Genomic DNA, 26,492 nt, shown 5'->3' with positions numbered 1-26,492 from the left:
GAATTTGCTGATGCTGTCTTGTGATTGGTTAAGTCTGCTGTTGATTCCTTCTAGTGAATTTTTCAATTCAGCTGCTGTATTTTTCAGTACAAAAATTTGTTTGGTTCTTCTTCACAGTTTCTCTTTGTTGATATTTTCATTTTTTTATAGTTTTCCTGATTTCATTTAGTTGTCTATTTGTGCTTTTAATTCACTGAACATCCTTATAATGGTAATTTTTACTTCTTTGGTAATTAATATTTCTACATTTATTGAGGGTTGGTTTCTGGATATTTATTCATTTGAATGTGTCATGTTTCTTTGTATGTCTTATTTTTCATTGGGATTTTGCCACTTGAAGAATCAGCCACCTCTCCCAAATTTTATGATCTAGTTTCATAAAACAAGAACTTTCTTCTCTCAGTCCAGCTAGAAATTCTGAAGATATCTCAAGCCCTTTCTGAAAATGTGCCCTCTCTGGTCTTGTATGTGTAATCTCCTAATTGAAGAGGTTTGCCAGTTTCTACCCTGATGTCTCTCTGCCACACTGTGGCAACTCCGGTGCTATAATAAGCCTTAGTGCTGAAGCTCCACATAGTTTCTGTGGTAGTGCAGACTTTGGTGTACTTTGTTTTCAGACAGCCCCCCGCCACCCCTTGTCCACATGATATATTCCTGTGTTTGGATTCAAGCATGATAAATACTGGCTCCTCTGGTAATCTCTCTGAAAGTCAAAACGCTGGACCTACATTCTACTCTTTTCCCTCTCCAGGAAGAAAGCAAGAGTTGTGAATTTCCTCCCAATTCAGCCTCACCATGCTGGGGCTAGGGGCTCTGGTGATAATGCCACAAATCTTCCTATTGGGCTTCAGTTTGGTCCACGTATTACTAAATCCACATTTCCATCAGGGAAGAAAGGTCTAGGGATTCCTATTCTGCCATCTTGCTGATGTCACCTATGCTCTTTTCGTTCTCTTTGTCTTGCAGAATTCTGAATTTCCCCTTTGCTTTTTTCCCTTTCATCATCCACAACAAAAGGGTACCTCCCAGTTCTTTTTAACTCTTTTCTCCCAGAAGTCATGCCTTTCCAAAACTGGCATCTCAAGTCTACATGATTTTAAGTCATTCTCCGTTAGTCATTACTTGTATATACCAGGGTACTCTTATAGTATTTTTACACCTGGGATGGACGATGTTAGCTCACCCTCAGGCCCTGTGCACTCGTTCTCTCTTGCGTAGTTTTCCAGCCCCTTAAGACACCCCTTCTTCTCCAAAAGCTTGTGGCAAGAGTTAAAAACATAATTGCTGGAACTTGATGTTCATATACGTATTTATTTTTATTAACAGGTAATTTGAAAAGTTGTAGTGTTCTCTGGTTATGCTGAAGGTGTGGATCATGTGTGGCTTCATTTGCTTTTTATTATTTTTCTATATAGTTTGTATAGGATGTGTAAAGAGATTTGTTTTTGGTGACTTCCATTATCCTCAGGATACTAGGTTCCAAAGTTTTCTCCCTCAGCCAACTGATCTTAGGTACATTCCATGATGTAACAGGCCAAGGGATGGTAGTATGGCAGAAAGAAGCCTCTAGACTGTCACCATATTCCACTTTGTAGCAGTGCTGTTGAACATACTCAACTTTATGGATTTGGTGATCAAGTAACACCCAATTCATGATGGGCAACTCAATGCATTTGGTATCCCGTAGTCAGTATCTAGTAGAGCTTAATAACTGGCTAAGAGTTATTTCTCAAAAGCAGACTAATTCTTTGCCTAAGAGAACACAGCTTTGCATCATATCCTGCAGGCCCTCACTGTGATTTTCCCACCAGATTGAACGTGCTTCATATCCACAGACATAATTTGTGAAAGACACTTCAAGTATATTGGGACCCACTGAGTCAAAAGCAGTGAAGTTCACAGCTGTTTGCAGTGCTGTTTACCATCTGCAGAGCTTTTGCCCTGGGTTTCTACTCAAAATCCACTAACTTCTGGTCCCTCAGTAAAGAGATCCAGTGCAACTTTTCCTAATGTGTTTTTGTTCAGATTACTGTTCACTAGAGCTCTTCATTTTGTTTCTGAGAACAATTATGTCTTTTTACTTAAAATTATCATTCATTCCACTGTCTGAAAGTGAAAGAGATGTCACAGTGTGATCTTATCCACTTCTCTCATAATTTTTTTTTTTTTGGGATATCCTTCCAGAGTTCTGTATGCAAATATAAGTACATACAAATGTTCTTTTCCTCTTTACCAAAACATAGAACACTGCATTATACATACATTCCTAAATAAGCCTTGCTCTTTTTCACTTAACATTCTCTCTTCCTGTATCAAGAATAGTCATTCTCTTTTGTATAGCTTCTTAGTATGTACTGATAAATTTGTTAACCAGTCCTCTAATGATGGATACCTTTACACATATATCATTTCACATACACACATCCAAGTATATCCCAGAAGTAGAATTGCTGGGTCAAAATGTTATGTAATTTTGGACAATAGCTTCCAAATTGCTTCTTATATAAATACCAATTTTTAACACCAATGACAACGTATGAGAATACTTACTTCTTTACAGGCTTGCCAAAAGTTTATCAAACTATGAATTTCCACCAATGTGAACTTTTAATCTGCCTTTCCTATCATGACATAAGCCATCTTTTTAATAGGTTTGGGAGTCATTTGTCATCTGCTTATTCAGACATTTCATCCATTATTTTCATGAGTGGACTTTTTCTTACTGGTATCTAGAAATATTAGATTAGCCCTTTGTAAAACAACATGTTCATTTATCGTCTTTTGACATACCTGTTACTTCCTTGTCATGCGTACTTTTCTTTTTAAATTGAATTTAGCAATCTTTTCTATTATGGTTTCTACATTTTAAGTCATAAAGAAGTCTTTCCCTCCCTAACATTATAAAACAAACTAGGGAAGAATGATAGGGTTAAACTTTCTGCGTACCTTCTGATCTTTCCGCTTACAAGGAATTTTAAGCAAGACAGGTCCTAGCTCCATCATAATAGGTCATAAACTTCCACATTTCCGCCATGGTTCTTTGCATAATGTTGCACACAAAATTTGAAGTCTGTCTTTAGAACTGTTTCCCTGACTAATGAGATACATCATATGGCTAAGACTTATCAATAGTTTGTGATCACCTAAGGAAACCCTCATTTGAAGCAAATGCCTTATACAGCTTATTCTGTAAGAATCACAGTAGCAAATAATTAGTAGCTATGTTCACAATTCAAAATTTTATTCAGTATAAACAAGATTAACTGCTCATTCGAACATCACAGAAAGGGACAGTGTTTGACGTGAATGTACTAATTTCTATACTTCCAGTTAAAGGGAGTAGGGATGAAAAACTACTATGCTCTTCATACAACTATACCCATATAATACCACCCACCATCTGAATGTCATCCATTTGCCAGGTGTTTTACTTATGTGTACCACCACTTTATAGAAGTGAAAAGTATGGCTGAGATTTAAAAATGTGTCCAAGTTCAAAGAGCTGTTACTTAATGGAGTGGGATCTAACACAGCTTATATGCTTCTCATCCAATCACCATGGATCTCCAAATACAATGTGTGGTTGGTAAGCTCAATTGTTTTTTTTTGGAAGTGAAAAAGCTATATGGAAACTTGCAATTGTTATGATGGGCTATTTCAAGCATTTCTATGGAAAACTAAGTGTCACTTTTTCTTCTGGCTTGGAGTCTGAATAACCTCTGTATTCCAAGGGTATTACCACAGTCACCAACAAAACACTCACTGTATGCTTGCTGAGTGATACGCACCTGTGAGCCACATATACCTGGCAATTAAAGAGCAAAATCTATGCAATTCCAACAGTTAAGAGAAATATAGGATTTGTTAAGCACAGTGTCTATGCTCATTTAAATTAGAAAATCTAAGGCAGTAAACTGGAAGTATTGCATATGATTTATATGGAATGAACATTTAAAGGTTGAAAAAACTGAGATTAATTTCCACATAACTTCTGCTTGAAACTTGGGCAGAAAAAGATATTTGCAACTATTTCAAATTCTGTTTACAAATCCTATGTCCCATACAGCTGCACAATTTGATAAAAAAAGGTAGTTTGTTATCTGATTTCTCAGACACCAATTATAAAAACCATCATTAGAAATCATAAATGTATACTAAAATATTTAAGTCAAAATGACTTGAATTCATTAATTACTCATAACTGAAAGGCAGAAACTTCAGTGGGTCTATTAACAAAGTATCTCTATTAGCCCCTGAAAATAATTTACTGTTTTGCAAAACTATTTTTATTTCTTCCAAAAAACAATGGGATACATGTGCAAAACGTGCAGGTTACAGATACATATGTGCGATGGTTTGCTGCACCTTTTGACCTGTCTGCTAAATGCCCTCCCCTCACCCCCAGCACCCAAAAGGCCCTGGTGTGGTTGTTTCCCTTTGTCCATGTGTTCTCAATGTTCAGCTCCCACTTATGAACAAGAACATGTGGTGGTTTCGTGTTCCTGTGTCAGTTTGCTGAGGATGATGGCCTCCAGCTTCATCCATGTCCCTGCAAAGGACACGATCTCAATCTTTTCTATGGCTGCACAGTATTCCATGGTGTATATGCACCATATTTTCTTTATCCAGTCTATCATTCATGGGCATTTGGATTGATTTCATGTATTTGCTATTGTAAAGACTGCTGCAATAAACATACATGTGTGTGTCTTTATAGAATGATTTACATTCCTTTGAGTATATAAAAACAATTTTCTTTCTTCAACATCCTTCACTTGAGTCTCATGAAAGCACTGAGCCTATAACTGTGTAACAAGTGAAAATGTTCTCAAGAAAAGCTCAAAGTGATTGTGAGAGCTAAAGGTTTTGTCATTCTAGTAAAAAGAAAACACACATATTAGAAGCATCACATATTTAATGTCAAAAAATTTGAATTCAAGTACAAAAATTAACACATGATTTCAACATTAAAAACCCATAACACTTGTTATTAAAACAATACAAAGAATATCAAAAACACAAATGAAGCATAACTATAAACTCCTTAAATACATTAACAGCAAAATTATAATTTGTGTATAACAAATAACAAAAATATCTATATTTATTTTCAAGGACCACAATGGTAGACTGCTTTTTCTTTAGTACTGCAGAAAATTTGTATCTTAATCTTTTTGTCTCTTCATTTCTTTCTACACAATGGTTAGATGCTTCTGGTCATATAATTGTTCTAATCTCCAGTACAGATAGTGATCCTTGGTAATCAAATCTACTATAACCATTGTCTTCAAGTGCTTTTTATGAAATGCTATTTAGTAAAATTATGCAAAAAATTAACATAAATGACTAGGTTCTATTGCCCACGCAGGAATTAGAAGAAAATCCCAAAAGTTTAAAAAGAATAGTAGTTTGCTGTACTTTTATCAAGAGAAACCACTGAATAACTTTTTAAACTTTGCATTTTTATAAATTCTGCAACTCCATGTTATTCTGAATTATAGCTGATGTTTAGTACTTTCGAGTATCTTTCTAAAACCAAATGTGCAAACCCGATTCTAAAATAAAACAGTATTTTAATTTGCAAGTTTACTACTACAAATTTACACAAATTTTCATACTAATGTTAGTATTTTCTTCAGTAGAATGAGGCCTGATTGGAGATATATAGTCGCTGTCCAACATGGCTGCCATTAGCAAGTGATATTGTTGGTGACAAGGGATAGCCTGGATAAGAATAAGGCCTTGAAGTATAAGGAAGCACGCTGGGAGTCCCAGAAGAGAGGGTAGCACTAACAGGGGAAAGACTATTTATTGAGCTGCGACGGAAATTGTAGTCTGTAAATAAATACATGAACAATTATGCTGCACATCTTTATGGACACAAATTTAATTTAAAGAGACAAAGCATTAAAACAATAATCACATTTTAACATAATGTTCTAACATTGGAAATCTTGATGATACTATATTGCTGGTTAAAGATTATTTCAGCATTCACTGCACTGTAAATCCTCAGAGTTTTGTCAGTATTACCTTTCCTTTAGTCACACAATGTTTCAGAGATCTTACCAGAATGAATTCTTGGATATCTACTATTTCTTGGGGTTTTGATTATAGAAAAAGAGACATCTCATTTCTCTTGCTCTACAAAGAAGCTTCTTTTAAATTTGGTTATAAGGGGTAGTCCATGAAGAAAAGATAAAAAACAGTGAATTCATATTTTTTTTTTTCTTTGAAGTTGTATTAGGCATCAAACCAGCAGAAATATTCACCCCTGGACTGCAAAAACATTTGGTATAAACTAGCTGGCCAATATTTCATTATTTAAACACTAATATAAACATTTACCTAACTCAACATACTAACATTAAAAGTCCTACTGGTACGATAAAACAGTAAAATGAATCATCTTTATTAAATAAACTTCAAAAAACCATTATCAACTTATAGTTACTTCAAAAAACCATTATCAACTTATAGTATAGAAAAATATCCAAAATTAAACCAAATTATTAAAATAATTGTATTTGAAATACTGCTGTTTCACAATAAACATTCATCTTATGCATCAATAATTTCCTGTTTCATTAACTGCAACATTTATGTGTGTATATATGTTACAGACCAAATTTTTAAATTCTGCACCTTCCAAAAACTCAACTATGTTCTTTAAAATAAGCCAAGGGTGTGACAATGACTATAAAATCATTATTTAGAAACATTATGGTGTTTCTAGGAATGGAAGAAAAGAAATTAGGTCATCTAATGTACAGGTAAGGTTTTTTTCTATAATACTGTCCTGGTACTATAAATGATGCCTACACCATAGGTGCATTAACTTAATGTTGTCATGGGACTTAATGTTTAGCCAACAGGAATGAGATCAACTGCAGGAGAGTAAGCTCAAGCAACATCAGAAAGGACCTAGTTCAGGAAAAAAAAAAAAAAAAAAGGAAAAATGAAAATCGGTTAAATATACGTTTAATTTCCAGCATTATAAAATTCTAATTAGACAAATTTTATGACCTTTTTATGAATGGTACCATAAGATCAACAAAGTGATCTGTTCCAGGAACACATAAATACATTTAGAGTAACCAGTTCCAAATATTTTCAGTATTTTGAAAATGAATGAGAAATTACTTTGATACCATTTACTTTTCTAACATCCAAAGTAGGATGACTATGTACCATACAATCTTTTTCTTTATTTTTATTTATTTATTTGAGACAGAGTTTCACTTGTTGCCGAGGCTGGAGTGCAATGGTGCGGTCTTAGTTCACTGCAACCTGTCTCCTGGGTTCAAGAGATTCTCTTGCCTCAGCCTCCCAAGTAGCTGGGATTACAGGCGCCCACCACTACACCCAGTTAATTTTTGTATTTTTAGTAGACACAGGGTTTCACCATGTTGGCCAGGCTGGTCTTGAACTACTGACTTCAGGTGATCCACCTGCCTCAGCCTCCCAAAGTGCTGGGATTACAGGTGTGAGCCACCGTGCCTGGTGCTTTTTTTTTTTTCTTTTAAAGGATCCACTTCACCTGAAGGGTTTGGTAGAGTGTAAACAGGACCATTACTGGCTCCATGTATTCCCAAATAATTGCTTTATTTAAAAAAGTCTGATTCTTTTCTCCTGAAAATTATTATGCAAATACAGTCAATTCCTTATTAGCCATTTATCTGTAATACACCTAGCTCTTCAAATTTTAACAATGTGGTCATCAACAATTCAATTTAGAAGAGCAGGCTACTGCAAACAGAGAAATGTAGTTTTCGAAGAGAAATCACTTCTGTTTTGCGTTTACATCCACTCAAGAGGTAATGCAGCATATTCATGAAATGTGGATACTGAAGGTATCTTCAGGGAAAAATTTCAGAAAGTGGATAGCCAAGCAGTTGGCTATTAGCAAAATGCTTAGCTTCTCCGCATTCCTGATAGTCCCCACTGTAAACCTTGAACTTAAGCCCTTAAATATATACAATGACCAATTGTTGTATTGTGTATTTTCAAGGAGACAAAATTAAATACAAAATTAAAAGTTGATTATGACTTTATTCATGTAGCATAAATCCAAAGAAAAAAAATCCCTCACAAATAACAAAGATTAGGAAACAAAAGGTTTCAGAAGTCAGTAAGATTTTACAAGCATTTCAAAAATAAATTTTATTACTAAAATCACTAAGAATCTAAATATATTCAGGAAGACATCTAGCTGTTTAGAAAATACAATACAAACCAAACTTCAATGAATGAAATGTGAGCTGAAAATGCTTAGTGGAATGAACCTAAAAGTACACTCATGTTTTCCTCAGATCTATTATAACATATAATTTTCACATCATAGGAAACAAAAAGGAATTCTGATTTTAAGAAAATAATACATAAATAAATTAGTTATAATTCCTAGCATATACTTATTTGCCCACCCCTAGTTTTTCTTCCTAATGAACATCCTTAGCTCTTCAATCCCACTGTTTCTGCCTCAGACTGGGATCTGTACTTCCGATCCCTTCTTAAGGAACGACACAGAGCCAATTTCAGAATGTAAGTTATACACTAAGTGTTATTAAATTGCCTTAACACTTTGAACACTGATATACAATTCACATAAAATGCATATATCCTATGTTTATTTCTATGAGTTTTGATAATTGTATAAATCTATGTAATGAACACTCAAAACAAGATATAAAACATATCCCCAATCCAGAAATCTCCTGTGCCCTTTTCCAGCCAACAGACCTTCACTTGTAGGCAACCACCTTCTGATTTCTACTCCAATAGATTAGTTTTGCCTGTTCTTAGACTTCATATAGTAAGTATTAAGTATTTTTATGTCTACCTTTTCTCTCAACATAATTTTAAGTACATATGAATTAATTTTTACCAATAAAAAATTAGTTACAAAAAGAGGAGGCCTCTATACAAAGTAAGAATGCGTTTTTTTCCATTCACAAAGAGAATCCACTGACATATCTTGCCTTGCTAAGTCAAAATTCAAATACCTTGCTTCGGTAAAATTATTCCAGAAAGCTAATCCAGACAATCTCCTAATATAATTTCTAACATTCATTCATGTTGTGTATTTCAGTAGTTTCTTCCTTTTTATGGTTATTATTTCATTGTATGAATATATTTCAATTTCATTATCTATTTGCCTACTGAAGAATATCTGGGTTGTTTCTAAGTTTTATTATGAATAAAGCTGCTAGGAACACTTTTATACAAATCTTTTGGTGGCTGTATGTTTTAATGTCTTTTGGGTCAATATCTGGGAATGGGATTGCTAGGTCATAGGACAGATGAACCATACTGCTTAAGAGTTATCCAGTATGACTGTTTTATATTCACACCAGTAAAATATGAGACTTCCAGTTGCTCCACATCTTAACATTTGGCACTGCCAGCGATTTTAATCATACCTATTCTAGTGAATTATTGTATCTCACAGTGGTTTTAATTCTGATTTCCCTTATGACTAACAACATGTTTATTGCCCATTTAAATATCTTTGGTAAAGTATCTGTTTAAGCCTCTTGTTTATTTTTATTGGCTTTGTCTTTTTCTTGTTGATACTGATAGTTTTTGATGAGTCAAATTCACTCATTCAAAATCACAAATCAGGAATAGGTTGAGACCTTATTAAACTCTAAATCAAATGACCTCTTTCACTGATGAATGACGGAGACAAAAGCTGAACAGACAAAGAACAAGTTAAATTCACACCTCCTGATTCCTAGGAAAGTATTATTTCCACTTGCTTAAGCTTTTTGTACTCTGGCAATCTTCTCAAATATGGTTGAGAGAAACTGTCTGAAGAGGTTATTATGGGGAGGGTGACAGAACTAAAGCAGACAGTGCTGGTCTCTAAGCTATCTGGTTTTCACTTGCACTGCCCATTCCCATACTTCTTATTTCAACTCCCTTGTTTTATATGCTAAACTTTCACTTGAAGAAAAGGTTGTTTTGTGGAAAAAAAAAAAGAGAGAACAACTGCTCTGACACAGTGGATTATTACAGAAAACCCGATCAAATGTTATCTTTAATTTCATATTTATATATGGAATACAAATATTTTCATAGAACAAATTTGATATATACAAAGAATAGCAAATAAGCTTAACCTTAAGTGGCAATTCCAATTAAGCAGTAATGGCTAATAGGAATTTTAGATTCAGAAAGATTCTGGTGGTGTGTCTGGAATAAACAGGAAAGCAAGTGATGACTTATGCCACATCTGACACAGGAGCAAGAGTAGAGACTGGCAGTACATATACCACACACTTGTCAGGCCTGTTTATGTAGCTACTGTAATTTGGTCTACCACCTTTCTGTATTCAACACAAAGACAGTCTGGTAGCAAATAACACCAGTATGTTTCTCAGTGAAAATGTAACCAGTGGATATATTGCTTCAATGTATTTCTTGTTTCGTTTCTAATTCGTCTTACACATCTTGACCAAACATCACTAATTCTTAGCTGTTTTTCTGTCTTAAAGATGAAGAAAACCCTTAATAGAGACTTTAAAGTGAGATAAAAGTGTCTTCTCATATTAATTTTGACTCCGTTTTTCTTTTGTTTCTGACTATTCTTTAGACTAATTTTTCATTAAAAAAAAATTCCTCATAATTGGTTTTTCTTCTCTGTTAGCTATGTGAGTTCTACCACCACACCCACCCACTTTCTGATATATCTTTAAGTGTGCAACTTAGTGGTTTTTATCACATGTACACCACCACTATAAAATTCCAGAACATTTTCATCATCCTAAAAAGAAACCCTGTATCTATTAGCAGTCACGCCCATTCTCTCTTCCCTCAGCCCCAGCAACTACTAGCCTTTCTATTTCTATAGACTTGCCTATTCTGGACTTTTTGTATAAATTTATGTGGTCTTTTGGAATTGACTTCATAACATAATGCTTTCAAGGCTCATACATGTTGTAGCATGTATCAGAACTTCATCCCTTTTAATGGCTGAATAATATATCATCATACAGCTAGATTATACATTATTTATTCATTCATCAGTTGATAGGTATTTGGGTTGTTTCAATCTTTTGGCTATTATTAATGCTGCTGCTAAGGAATAATCTGCACAAGTGTCTGTGTGAACATATGTTTTCAATTCTCTTTAGTAAGTATCTAGGAATGAAACTGCTGAGTCATACAGTAATTCCCAGTGTAACTTTTTGAGAAATTGCTCAACTGTTTTCCAAGGTAGTTAAGACTATACCACTTTACATTCCTACCATTGTTAAGGATGAAACACCTGATCTTTTATCTATGAAGTATGTTTATCAGACCTTTAACACATATTTTAAGCATTTCTTTTGATTACTATGGGATTTGTATTAAAATTTTTTTTAAAAAATCCTTATTGTACCATTTTATTATTATTTCAATTTCTAATGTTCAATAACCACAACTGAAATAACTATCTCAATAACTTACTTTCACTGAAACACTAAATTTTATCTGCAAAAAAAATCTTTTTTTTTTTTAGCTGTACTACTATCCATTCCCAGAACATAAAATATGGCTGGGTTCAAACACAGAGATTAAAATATCATATAAGTATAAATAATATCTATCATTTATTTTGTACTTTCTATTCTAATATAGAAAATCAAGAGCTAAATAAGCAGAGAAAATATTTAAAGAAATGAAATTTCTTTAAAATGAAATTCTAAATTATCTAAAGATTACAATTTAAATCTTCAAAAGCAAGGGTTTGAAATTCTAGAAAACACAAACTAATCTAGAGTGGTTGCCTGAGAGAGAATGGAAGGAAGAATGGATTACAATGGGGCATAGAGCATCTTTTAGGAGTGAAGGAAATGTCTGTTTTCTTAATTGTGGTGTCATTTCACAGATGCATACATAAATCAAAATGAAAAATTGTACAGTTTAAATATGGGCATTTTGTTGTATTTTATTTATACCTCAATAAAGTCAGAAACATATTAAACAAAAACCAACAAAACTCAAGTGTGTCTTTTGGTTAGCTTCAGCGTTTTCCAAACTACATCCCATACAATTAAAGTGCAAGAATTTCTCAAAACAAGCATCCTATAGCCAAATAATCTCAAGAAAAATTCAGAACAGACAGGCTTATACATTAAACAGGTTGCTACCTCAATTACCTAGGATGCTAGTATGCACTATGATTTTCCAAAGGAAGTATTTAGTATAGTTTTTCCCAAACCTGTTTGACCTTAGAAGCAGTTATTTCACTGAATTTTGAATATCAGGGAAGAAATCTTAATAGAGTTAATATATAACGGGAAAACATTAAAAACAAAAACAGAACAAAATCTTCAAATATATTAAATGCAGCAATTAAAGCTCAAATGCCTTCAGAGGCAAGGCAACACACAAAAAGAACACAAAGAGCGTCAAGAATAAAACAAAAGATACTTATTTGTACTGAAAATAAGCCTAGTTGCTTTTCATTTAAAAAAAAAAAAAAACCACATCTACAGCTTCTAGTTTGCTACCTTTGTATTAAGAAATAATTACGTCCAACTCCTTTTAATGCTACTTTCTAAGCCATTTGGAAAGTGAATAATAGAACAGTAGCCTTATGAGAGAAAAAAATTACAATCAGAGCTGCAGCAATCCAGGTAGGATTCAGTAAAAAAAAAAAAAAATTCTTTTCAAGTTTTATTTCTATGAGAAAAATCAGTCCTTGTAATTCAAATTTTGAACTATAAAAAGTTGTAAGGATCTCTAAGACTGGCATCACTTATTTGAATTTTTATGCTAAGATTAAGATCTTTAAAAAATAAAATTTTAAGTCTCCAGTATAGCAAGCATTACTCTGAGTCTGAGAACAGATTATATTAATTGTAACGGCCACTATCACATATTAAGTGATAAAAATAATCACACAAAATTAGTACAACTGAATCCACATAACAGACTTGTAAGTACTATTATTATCCCCTTTGTCAATGAGGAAGTGAAGCACAAAAAGGTCAAGTTAACTTAACTCAAGGACACAGATGTAGTAGTACATGAATTACATCCTAGAACACACCACATTCTTTTCCCTCTACGTGTAAAAAAAAAGACTTGGTAAAGTAATAATCCTGACTCAAATAACAAGCTATCTTTTAACTTCTTACTAAAACTTATGTTCCTCAAGAAGTACCTTGTTGAATAAACTAAACACTAAGTCTTAGTAAAACAACTTTTATTCCAAATTGTTGCAATAAGATTTGGGTTTAAGGTTGAAAAACAAGAGAGTCCTATTTTCAGATACTTTTGAGAAATATTTGGATAATCTATAAATAACACACTAACTCCAAATATATCTAATTTATAATACTGTTTGCCATCTTAGTGGTTCAAGGTATACTAGCATATTAAATGTTTTGAGAAGACCCGAAATACAGAAACCACTTTAGCTTTTTAAAACATATGCTTAATGAGTCTATAATTAACAAGGCTATTAGACAAAATACTTCATAAACTTTCATTAGTTTCATTATAAAGAACAATTTACAACTGGTTTTTTGACAACTAACTATATTACATAATATTCCTAAGAGACTTTTACCTAATAAACTCTTACCTGTTTATTTTCTCCAAATTCTTCTACACAGGTCCAGGCTGAAGAGATTGTGTTCCCTGTCTGTAAGCAGTGAAGACAGAAAATAATTGAGTCTTTAGATTGATGTTATCCCTCATCTTGGAAGTGCATGGAATCCTTGATAACTTTAGTTAAAAACCTTTTGATCAGTAAATAAAAAAACAAGTTCACAGAAAAAGAAGTAAGGGGCAAATAGTTATTTCTGGAGCTCTACAAAGATGAATAAAGAGAAGAATATTTTGATATTTGAATGAAAATTGTGAGTAATAATCAGAAAAAAATTTATCTTTCTAAACAAATTATCGTTTATCTTTCTAAATATTACTACCCTGCTAAGATAAAGAAGAGACTTTAAAAATTAATGAGATCACCCAATTTCTGATAAGTAGAAAGCCAAAGAATCTAAGCAAGTTTGGGAAATAGAACTATGTTGTATAAGGTGTAGTTATTTTACATATGAAACAGCATTTCCTTGCTGTCTTAAAAAAGATAGATGGCCAAAATAATACTAAACTTAAATCTTTCTTCCTAACAGCTAAATTGTATCTACTTGAAATCTAATTTGGTCATATACAGTACAACTGTAGGCATCCATCTATTTTAGTAGTTATCTCTTCATATGCCTTAAAACTTTCTGTTATGGATGTATATCCAAATCTATGCTAAGAAATTGTGTATAAAAGTATAAACAAATGAAAAATGTCTGATAATCTATACAAAACTAGATTTGAAAATAACCATCTAAAGATTATAATTCAGTATAAAAACAGTCACAATTTCATCTGCTTTTACATGATGAACTAGGTAACATTAATCAAACCTCTTGGTAAGAACTAGAAAATGTAAGAAACGATTAAAATCAAAAACATTTGTTTGAAGTCACTGAGAACCAAGACAGTGACGAATTACGGGGCTGTGATCTCAGACAAGAAAACCCAAAGGTATGTGCACCTCTTTGGGAGGTGCATTACCCCTGGAAGGGTTGGCCAATCCCCAAAAGCTTCCTTGTGGGGATTAACAGAAGATGCCAAGAGACAAATGAAGCTAGGAAGACTAAAATTAGAACTAAAGAGCTACTAACAAGGAATGACTGGAACTGAGGAAAAATGAACCAGAAACAGACAAACTTTAACAGAGACAAAATTTAACTTTAATCCCTGCCTAGATTAAAGCAATCTGGGTTTGTCAGTCCTTTGGCCACCTTTCTGAAGCCAAAATAAATCTTCTATGAATAAATATAACATCATGCTAGCCTTCAAATTGTTTCTACAATTTTCATACACAATATCTGGTATTGAATAAAAAATAACTAGTCATACAAGGAGGTAAACCAGTATCACCTAAAACCAACAGAAACAGCAGACAACAGTAACAGATCCACAGGGTATTTAGATCAGAACTGAGTATTGAAATAACAATGTCTAATACACTCAAGAAAATAAAAGACTAACATTTTTGGAAGAAAGTAGAAATCATAAAAGAGACTCAAGTGAAATTCTAGAACTGAGAAATGAATCTACTGAATGGTTCTTATGATAAACCTTTTAAATTCTTTACAGATGAAAAAATTACAAACCAGAAAACAGGTAAGAAAATACACAGACTGAACATACAAAAGGATGGACAATACAGAAGAAATATAATCTATATACAGGTTACAATAAAAAGGTTTAACATAAGTAGAGTTGGATTACTATAAAGAGAGAAAATGAACAAATGCAGTATTTGAAAACACAGTAACACAGAACTTACTAATACATTAACCTAGACTCCAGAAGTACCAAGCAAGATGAAAACTAAGAAGACTATACAAAAGTCACATCCATAATATAAAACTTCTGAAAATCACAGATAAAGAGAAAATACTAAAAGTAGCTGGGTACAGGGAACGATGGCACAATTTATGTTCAAAGGAGCAACAAGCTGATCAACAACAGATTTCCCAAGAGAAATAATAGAAGCTAAAGGACAGTGGAATCATACCTGCAAAGGGCTGAAGTAAAATAACTGCAAAGGGCTGAAGTAAAATAACTGCTGGCCTAGCAAAAATACCCTTTCAAATGGCAGGTGAACTAAGAATACATTCAGACAAACAAAAATTGAGATAATCTGTCATAAGCATATCCACACAAAAGAAAATATGAATAAGTATTCTTTAGGTAGAATAAACAAACAATTCCAGTGGAAGCTTAGAGATGGAAGAAATAGAGGGCAAAGGAAATGATAAATGTGTAAATCAATATCAATGTATACTAAGTCTAAAAACGATTATAGCTAGGTATTTTTATGATATTGGGTACTGTGGGGTTTTAAATGTATAAGGTTCAAAATATATATAAGTACCAATGACACTACATAAATTGTAAAAGAATTGAAAAAAGTCAAAGTGTACTAAGTTCTTTGTATTGTCTGGGATGTGATAAAATACTAATTAGTATTAGACTTCAGTAAGTTAGGAATGCATGTTGGCATCTATAGAGTAATGACTAAGAGATTAAAGACTCTATAATTAATACAGCTAAAGGAAAGAAAGTCAAAATAAACACTATGTTAAAAAAAAGGCAAGATATGAGAAAATATAGAACAAGCAAAGAAAACAGAATGCAAATGGCACAATGAGAGACCTAATCCCTAACATGTTGATAAGGACATTAAATGTATATTTAGAAGTTAATACTGAAGGTTCAAGAAGAAATCAAAACATAAAAGAGAAAGTATTTTTAAACAAATGATAATGCAAATAAAACATATCAAAATGTATGGAACGCAAGGCCAGGCACGGTGGCTCACACCTGTAATCCCAGCACTTTGGGGGGCCAAGGTGGGCAGATCACCGGAGGTCTGGAGTTGGAGATGAGCCTGGGCAACATGGTAAAACCTGTCTCTACTAAAAATACAAAAATCAGCTGGGTGTGGTGGTGCACACCTGTAATCACAGCTACTTGGGAGGCTGAGGCAGGAGAACTGCTTGAACCCAGGAGGCGGAGGTTGCAGTTAGCCATGATCACGCCACTGTACTCTAGCCTGGGTGACAGTGAGACCCAGTGCCAAAAAAAGAAAAAGAAAAAGAAAATGTATGGGATGCAGCTCTAACCATACTTAGGATATTGGTAGCCTTAATAAAAGAGAGGCTAAAAACTCTAAACTAAGATGGTCTTTTAAATAATATTCCACATATTCAAAAAAAGATGTAACACCAATCTTACATAAATTCTTACAGAGAACAGTGAAATTTAAAACATTTCCCTACTATTTTTATGAGGAAAAGAACGAGCCAATCTCACATCACAGATGTAAAAATCCTAAGGAAATACCAAATAAATTTTAGCAATATATAAAAAGTATAATGTACCACGACCAAATTGAGTTTACTTCAGAAATAAGATTGATGTAACATTTAAATATCAATCAATGCAACTTGTTGCATTAAAAGAATAAAAGACAAAAATGATGTAATTAACTAGATGCAAGAAAGTATTTGACAAAATTCATTACCTATTCATGATAAAAACACATACAAAGCAGGAATAAAAGAGAATATCTTAAGTGATAAAGGGCTTCTACAATAAAAGCTACAACACACACCATATCTTAATGGAGAAATATTGAAAGTTTATAAGGATGGTTCCTATCATCATTTGTATTCAATGTTGAAAAAGTAGTTCTAGCCAGTGCAGTAAGGCAAGAGAAAAAAGGAAATGTATAAAGGATGGAAAGGAAGAAAAAGATCTTTACATTTAGTTGATAAAAGTGTATGCAGATAAATAACTGTAGAGTCAAACTGTTTGACACAAATAAGTAGTTTTATCCAATATACTAAAAAATAAATTTTCACATAAAGCAGGAACAATTAGAAACTGAAATTAAGTTATTTTTTATGATGACATTATGAAAAACTAAAACTAGGTATAAGTCTGGAGAAAGATGTAGAAGACATTTAAACAGTAAACTACTGAAAGAGCAAATTTTTTAAAAGCCTAGGTAAATGAAGACAGGTATCATGTTCATGCATCAGAAGACCCAATACTATAAAAATGTTATTGTTCCCAAATTTATCTACAGATTCAATTCTGTTCCAATCAAAATCCCATTAGGATTTTGATTTGGGGTATAAAGTTACAAGCTGATTCTAAAATTCATATGGAAATTCAAGGGCTGAGAAAAGTCAAGGTAATTGTGAAGAAGAAAAAATAAGTGAGAAAATATTATTTACAAAATATAAAGTTACAGAATTAAGACAATATGGTATTAGTGCAAAAACAAACAGCTCAATGAAACAGAATGTTAATATCCAGAATAAGTCATATATGTATGTGTGTATTAGAAGGCAGTGTATATACACATACTTGATTTATGTTAAGGTGGCACTGCAGAGTCATGGGAAAATGGCAAGTCTTCAAAAAATGGTGTTAAGTGAATATTCATATGCGGGGGGGGGAACTCTGATACTTCGTATTGTCACTAAATTTAGATGATAGAAAGTTTCTAAAAGATAATACAGAAAATATTTCATGACCCTGTGGTGAGTAAAAGTTTTCTAAGAAGGATGCAAATGGCACTAGTAAGATTGATCAATTGAATCATACTAAATTAAGAACTTCTAAGTTTCAAAACATACCTGAATAAACAGGTAAGTCATAGAGTAGAACAAGATATTTTAAAAATATATTCAATAAAGGACTTGTATATTAAGTAATTAAGTAAAAAACAAACCAATAGAATGAGGAAGACTTGAACAAGAAAGATACTTCACCAATACAATTGTGCAATGCCCTATAATCCTAAGATGATCAATATCGTGTTATCATTATATAAAAATTACAATCTCAGTAAGAAATATACACTAATCAGAATATCCAAAATGTAAAAGAGTGATACCATAAGTGCTGGCAAGACTGTGAAACAAATGGAACTCCCATTTACTGCTAGTAAAGTGTAAATCAGTGTCCTTACTTTGGAAAACTATTTGGCCCTATTTACTACAGTTTAAAAAACATGACCCACACCACTTTCACTCCTATATATTCAACAGGAATGTGTGCAGCAAATGAGCACCAAAAACACTATGTCCAAGAATCTTTAGAGTGTCATTATTCAAACAGCCCCAAACTGATAGTTCTTTATATTTTCACCAACAAAGACAGCATGTTATATATAACATTCCGATGAAACACTGGCATCAATGAGAGCAAATGAACAGTACTGCTACATGAAACAGTATGAATCGATCTCACAAACGTGTTAAAATAAGCCAGACAAGATGATATAAAATGTCATATAAGTTTCAAAAATACATAGAATAAGTCAGAGGAGTGGCCTCCTTTGAGCAAGAAGGAAAGTAATGTCTGGAGAATATACAAGAGTCTTTTGGGGCCGGGTGCAGTGGCTTAAGTCTGTAATCCTAGCTCTTTCGGAGGCTGAGGCAGGCGGATCACGAGGTCTGGAGATCGAGACCATCCTGGCTAACACGGTGAAACCCCGTCTCTACCAAAAATACATAATAAATAAACAAACAAGCCAGGCGTGGTGGCAGGCACCTGTAGTCACAGCTACTCAGGATGCTGAGGCAGGAAATGGCAAGAACCCAGGAGGTGGAGCTTGCAGTGAGCTGAGATAGCGCCACTACACTCCAGTCTGGACGACAGACCAAGACACCGTCTCAAAAAAAAAAGTCTTTTGGAGTGTTGATATTTTATGTCTTTACTTCGGTGGTGAGTTATACAGACATAGTCCCTCATGGTAATTTACTGAATTTACACTCATTATCTGTGCACTTTTCTGTTTGTATGTAATGTTACAGCTTAAGGAGTTTTCTTTTTAAAAACGGGGTGGGGGGGGAGGGATAAAAACCTGCCAGTGATACACATAAAGGAGAAGTTGATAATGTATAATTATGATAAAATATAAAATCACTTTATAGTTACTACCAAACTAGAGCACATGTGATTGAGACAAATTTAAAAACTATAATGATTCTCAGTACAGATGCTACATAGAAATATTATTAAATACAGAATAATTCTTTTCTTCATAATGCCTTCACTATCTACCACCTGGAGTTTTAGAATTAGCTTTGTTAATCTTTGGTTTGAATGAAATCAAATTTAACAGGAAAGATGCTGGGATTTAAATTACCAGTGTATAAGAATTAAATTTCTGTCAGCATATAGAAGAGATGGTGATAATTCCCACAACAAAAGCAAAAACTATCAGCAGAGTCTCCATTTAGTGTAAAATGCAAGGTTGCTACTTACTGGTACTTTCACCCAATTTAATTTACCATCTTATTTGTGTCATCCCTTTTTAAAAAGCAACAACTGTTAATGAATATATTCTGAGAAATTATTTCAGAAGTGATTATTTAGTAAGTAAGACAATAAGAAAGAGACTAGGGGAAGAAAAGGCATGTCAAAAAGTGGAGAATAAGAATAGGATACATTAAACTTCAAAGATCAGAGTCAACATCTTTACCACCTCTCTGTAAAATGCGAATCATTAAATGTTTTATATTTAGTTTTCTAGAAGTTATGTAGGAATAAGGGCCAAAATAAGGGAAAACTAAGTAAAAATCTAAGTAGACTCTTAATTTTCATTATTTTCAAGAAAACAACATTGTAGACAGATGACTTGTTCTACAAAGATGTGACGAAGTTTTAAAAGTCATTGAAAACTAATTACAAAAGCATATTCTATATCTTTGAAGAAGACTTTACTGGTCTTTAGTTTGACAGAAAATTCCACATAAATTTTAAAGTAAATGATATGAAAGATAAAAATTATTTTCAGACTCTCAGATATGTCATACTATTTCTTCTTTGAAGACAGAAAATAACTGAGTGCACAGGATTCCGATGTATTCCAAATAAGCCTGCTATATTAGCACCCTGAATTTTCAAGGTTTTTTCCTGTCTTCAGGAAACTAAACTGAAAGGAACACCACCATCTTCTCAGTCTACACCTGTGTAGAAGAATATAAAAGTATAATGCTAGTAATAAAAAATTAGAAATAACATACAATAAGTGATTGACATTTCCTATTTGTGAAGCCTTGATCAAACGTAATAGATTATGCTAGATATAACTGTGGATTATATAATGAATTCTAAAAGAAATTTAAAAATTGCACCTAACATAAATCATTATATTCTATACTGTATTTGGTTGATATAAAGACAAAGATTTTCTCAGAGGGTTTAAAAATAACAATTACAACCTAAATCTCCTATTCCACTATACAAATTTATATACATATATATTATATATATATATAATATACACATATCCAATATAAAATCATCCAAACCCAGTCTATATTTCAAGGGTTTACTGAAAAGGGAATATTCTGGGCCTTTTACAATTTTAACTCATTTAATACATGTAATTACCCTATGAGATAAATACTGTTATCATCATTTCTATTTTACAAATGATAGAACTGAAGGACAGAGAAGTTAAGTAACACTGGAGTGCAGTGGCGTGATCTCAGCTCACTGCAACCTCCACCTCCTGGGTTCAAGCAGTTCTCCTGCCTCAGCCTCCCAAGTAGCTGGGATTACAGGTGTGCACCACCACACTCAGCTGATTTTTGTATTTTTAGTAGAGACAGGGTTTCACCATGTTGCCCAGGCTCATCTCCAACTCCAGACCTCCGGTGATCTGCCCACCTTGGCCCCCCAAAATGCTGGGATTACAGGTGTGAGCCACCGTGCCTGGCCTTGCGTTCCATACATTTTGATATGTTTCATTTGTATTATCATTTGTTTAAGGGTTTCTACTATTTTGAAACCTCCAACATGAACATGTTAAAAATTATATACTGATAATTTTTACTTTGGTGACGTATATACAGATATTTCAGCCCATCAACCACCATTCATAATTTAACCGTGCCTGTGTTTATACCTGTCAACTTCCTATCTCATATATTTCTTTACCAATCTTTTCTTCCTTCTGCTCAAAGCACAGCCCAAATGTATCTTTCCTTGGAAACTTTATATTTTATGTAGATTGCTTAAACTTATTTGAAAAGCACCATATGCTGAGTACTAAAGGAGACAGTACTCCCCCATATAATGCAGGGAATAACAACAAATCATACATGTACAAAGTCCACTGGCTTTATACATACTGATGGATGAACAATGTTAAGAGTAAATAAAAATATAAAAATTATTGAGTAATAGCATAAAGAAAAAGTCATTTTGGGTTACTGTGTCCAATAAAAGCTTAATATAAAAGTAGATGAAGATAAGCAGAATATTTTAAGCAGAGTGCACAGCAATAGGAAGGGCCTAGACCTACCAATGAGCATGGCAAATTCAGATGATCACAGCAGGAAATGTAAGCTATGGTTAGGTTGGGTGGGGCTAAACAGTAGAGCATTCTGAACAGGAGAATGTGGAGTTCAGAGTATTTGATAATACTTCAATAAGAGCCACGATAAGTTCCTGACCAAGGAAGTAACAACGAAAAAGTATAAACATATTGGACTGATAAATTATATGGCTAAACTACGTATTGGGATAACTCAGAATAACTCAGAGTTCAACCAGATGTCTCAGGTCAACATTACAATGGAGTAGGGTCTGGTACATGGGCCTGCAGGTTTCCTAAAGCCAAAATAGTCTCTGGAAAAAAGGTAAGGCAGGACCGAAAGCCCATCTCATTGTATTTTAACTTACAGAAACATAATTTGCCAATAATATTTCACAAGTCCGCTGTCTGTTATCCAATGTTTAATATTAGGCAAAAACCAGTTTTTCATTGGAATCACGTGAATTTACAAAGGATAGCAGTTAAGAGCACAGCCTCTTAAGCTAACTAGGATCTTGGGCAAATTATTTAACATACTGAAGCCTGTTTGTTAAAAAAAATAAGAATTGTCAACATTAAAATCCTATCTACCACAGGCCAGACATGTTGGCTCACGCCTGTAATCCTAGCACTTTGGGAGGCTGAGGCAGGTGGATCACTTGAGGTCAGGAATTCGTAACCAGCCTGGCCAACACAGGGAAACTCCATCTCTACTAAAAATACAAAAATTAGCCAGGCATCGTGGTACGTGCCGGTAATCCCAAATTCGGGAGGCTGAAGCAGGAGAATTGCTTGAACCCAGGAGGCGGAGGTTGCAATGAGCCAAGATCGCACCACTGCACTCCAGCCAGGGTGACAGAGTGAGACTCCGTCACACACACACACACACACCCTATGTACCACAAAGAACTGTGAGAATACATCATGTAAAGGTATTTAGCACAAAATCTCACATATAATAAGTGTTCAAAGAATCTTAACTATTATTTTTCTAATATTTATATTATATATGATTGGAAAGGGGTGTCTTGGATTTGTTTTCTGAATAATTATTCTTCATCATTTACGTGGTACTTAATATATATAAAAGGGAATGTTCTGGGCCCTTTACAATTTTAACTCATTTAATACATGTAATTACCATATGAGATACATACTGTTATCATCATTCCTATTTTACAATGATGGAACTGAAGGACAGAGAAGTAACTTTTCCAAGTAAGTAGTGAAGCTAGAATGTGAACCCAGGAAATCTGGCTCCAAATGCCATAATCTTTTTTCCTATGTTGCCTATATGCTATGCCATAGTACTTAATTTCCTTTTCCCGAAATTCTTTCTGAAGTGCAATGTACCATTTCCTGACCCCCCATACCAGTTTAGGTCAGGTCACCCAATTGTATGTTCTCATAACACCCTGTACTACTTCAGCGCATTTATCAGAACTCTAACTGAATATTGGTCTCAATAGAATGTAAGGTCTATGAAAGCAGCAACTGTGTCTAATTCACTAGAGTGATCCTTATAACTTTACACAAAAGAGTATTAGGTAAGTATTTGTTGAAGGAACACATTTTAACAAGATTTAACAATCAGCCATCTGCCAGTTAATAAACTAAACACGAGTATAGAAGCCTAAAGGAATGAATAAGCAAAAGGGATATTCTTATGAGAATAAAATTTCCCAAATTCCAAGTGGTATTAGGGAACATAATTCTGAGCTAATATAGTCTAGTAAAGACTCCTTCCTTCTGCCATATATTTCACAGATTTAAAATAAATGTTTAAAAAATTATTTTTGTTATTTTGTACTGAGAGGAATACAGAATTTTTAGTAGCTGAAAGGCTCAGATAGTTCTGACTTACATTAAGCCATAATCTACCTCCTTAAAACTTTGCTCTTTTAGACTTAATACCACTTCCTAGAGCTCCAAAGATAAAGACTAAAGTCTTTTTTCCATGTGTGAGCACTTCAAACATTTGAAAACTGCAATCACATTTCCTCTGTATTAGTATTTACACACTAAACAGCTCCAAATATTTCAGTTGTTCACTGTCCTATTACATATTAGGGAGTTTCCAAGCTCACCCTAGTTGTCAAGGTTAAATTGTGGTGCCCATAAGCAAACAAAATATTCCAAACAGTCTGAGTAAAATAAAATTATTCACCCAGGTTTAGAAAAAGGAAATTATCAATACCTCAGAAGTCCCTTTGAATCCTTTCCAATTTCTCCCTCCAAGTAGTAACTTTTAAATGTTAGTAATTCCCTGGCATTTTTATGGTTTTACCTCATAATCGTCTATCCCTAAACAACCTATTGTTTGGTTTTGCCTGGCTTTATTTTCCTAATCATAATTTCCAATTGTCTCAATGTCTTCAATTTAAAATCTGAATCCTTTTGTATTTTACATATTTTTTTTTTTTTTTTTTTTTTTTTTAGACGGAGTCTCGCTCTGTCGCCCAGGCTGGAGTGCAGTGGCCGGATCTCAGCTCACTGCAGGCTCCGCCTCCCAGGTTCACGCCATTCTCCTGCCTCAGCCTCCCGAGCAGCTGGGACTACAGGCGCCCGCCACCTCGCCCGGCTAATTTTTTTGCATTTTTTAGTAGAAACGGGGTTTCACCGTGTTAGCCAGGATGGGTCTCGATCTCCTGACCTCGTGATCCGCCCGTCTCGGCCTCCCAAAGTGCTGGGATTACAGGCTTGAGCCACCGCGCCCGGCCTGTATTTTACATATTTTTAAGGAGCCACCTCAAATCTTTTGTGGAATAAGGCAGGAATGAAAGTGAATAACCTACCCTTACCAGTAAAAAGGATGAATAAAAGACAGAGGGTGACTAGTATAATACTTAGGTAAATGCACTGCATCAGTATGAAACAATGTCATCTCTGCAGGATAAGAAATTGAGTGGAGGAGACACTGAACATCTTTCCAACTTTTCCTAAGCTGGGTTTTGTACTGAATTTGTGTAAATTTCTAGAATCAATATATCATATATTTAAAGAGCATTCTAGGGTAAACAATTAAATAAGCTAACTATATTCAGATTATTTCATTTCCATTTATTCATGCCTGCTATCTAAATATTTGGGAGTTGATTATAGAAGTTTTTGTCATAGAAAATTCATTATAAAGAATTTCAGAATAAAAAATAAAATTAAGAATCATTACAGAAAAATACTGATTAAATCTAAAGGCAATGAAATAATTTTCCAATGTATTAATTCAAATGAGAGCATGTGACAGCATGAAGCTGCTTTCCAAGGCCTCAGAGGATTGATGAAAACCCTGTCCATCCTTCTCCCAAGCCACATTAGCTAATGTAGCAACTCCCTGCTTGGAGCATAAATCACAGTAAAAATAATACATAAATAAGAAAATAAAATGTAAAGATTTTAAAAAATCAATAAAAGTGAGTTTTAAAACACCAGTGTATTAGTGAGAAATAGCAGAGTCACACATACATATAGGTATTTCAATAACTTAATCTTAAGTCTATTTACTAAGTAAAATAGGGAAAATATTAAGCAATAAAGAGAAAATCATTACTATCTCATTTGTAAATCCCTCTCTGAAACTAAGTGAGTGCCTTTACAGTGAAAGCAATCATATTTTGCTTAGTATCGTCTCTTTCCCTTTAATTCTTAAGTGAAAAGAAATAATCTTTCAATGTTCTGGTATTATCACTGTTTCTATACTTGATACACATACCTAAGTTCACACCAAGGAATCCTTTAAGCGATTCTTATTCTCTCAAGGAAACACACGTACACACATACATGCAGATGAAAAGCCTTTAAATTAACCAGCATTTCAATGCTTGAATTATTTATAGCTCTGAATACAACCTTAACCTGTCTTGCAAAGATTGATAATGGCTCACCTGGAACCTTATAAATTCTGTGCCCCAAATTATCCAATACTTTCATAAATTCATAACTACAGATTTGGCCACCCTTGGACCAAAAATTAACTGGGCAGCAGCAGGGGAAAAAAAAAAAGCCATCCACATATATGGCACATATGCTTCAAATTTTGTGAATATTCATTTACCCCATAATCTGGTCAGTAAACAAGCTGACTGGAACTATATATTGCTGAAACAAAGTTAACAAGAAAAAAATTAGGTAAATGGGCTTCAGTCTTACAAAAATCCACATACAAAACAGGATTAAAGAAAAGTACAAAAAAGAAAAGTAACTAATAAAAACATACTTAGACCACATAATGAATGGAAGGACAATTAAACAGCACAAAAGAAAAAGAAAAGCATAGGTCAACAAAGATTTAACTACTCTACTAAAAGAAGCTGGAGTTTTACGTCATGGTTTACATTTTTATTTAAATAAGTGCCAATCCCTTGAATTTGTGTACAGAAATCAAGGTATACTGTTTAAACACGGAAGAACAGTAACAAAGTACACACACCAAATTACCAAGCAATACAACTGTAAGAGATTGATGTTTTCTGATGATTGTGCTCCTATATACTTTTTAATCCAAAGTTATAAACAGAATTATAGTAGAGCTGATAACACTATTAGTGTAGTATAACGATTATATTTACTGAATCAAAACAATACA

The 26,492-nt window shown here is 33.6% G+C and overlaps 1 protein-coding gene across 2 annotated transcripts in view; it reads right to left on the bottom strand.

Annotated features, from left to right (window-relative positions):
• Positions 1 to 4,898: 4,898 nt before the first annotated feature.
• RBM46 (RNA binding motif protein 46) overlaps positions 4,899 to 26,492 on the bottom strand; it is a 49,552-nt gene continuing 27,958 nt past the window's right edge. The window contains exons 5-6 of one of the 2 annotated variants that reach the window (XM_033215544.1): positions 13,580 to 13,639; positions 4,899 to 6,924 (exon numbers count right to left, since the gene is read on the bottom strand). In XM_033215544.1, coding sequence (XP_033071435.1) covers positions 13,584 to 13,639 — 56 coding nt within the window. In that variant the 3' untranslated portion in view covers positions 4,899 to 6,924; positions 13,580 to 13,583. The remainder of the gene's footprint in view (positions 6,925 to 13,579; positions 13,640 to 26,492) is intronic. The other variant, XM_033215543.1, reaches the window with a different exon arrangement.

Source organism: Trachypithecus francoisi, unplaced genomic scaffold (assembly GCF_009764315.1).
Source record: "Trachypithecus francoisi isolate TF-2019V2 unplaced genomic scaffold, Tfra_2.0 Lachesis_group1, whole genome shotgun sequence".
Classification (NCBI taxonomy): domain Eukaryota; kingdom Metazoa; phylum Chordata; class Mammalia; order Primates; family Cercopithecidae; genus Trachypithecus; species Trachypithecus francoisi.
This window is presented reverse-complemented; position numbering and strand designations above follow the sequence as displayed.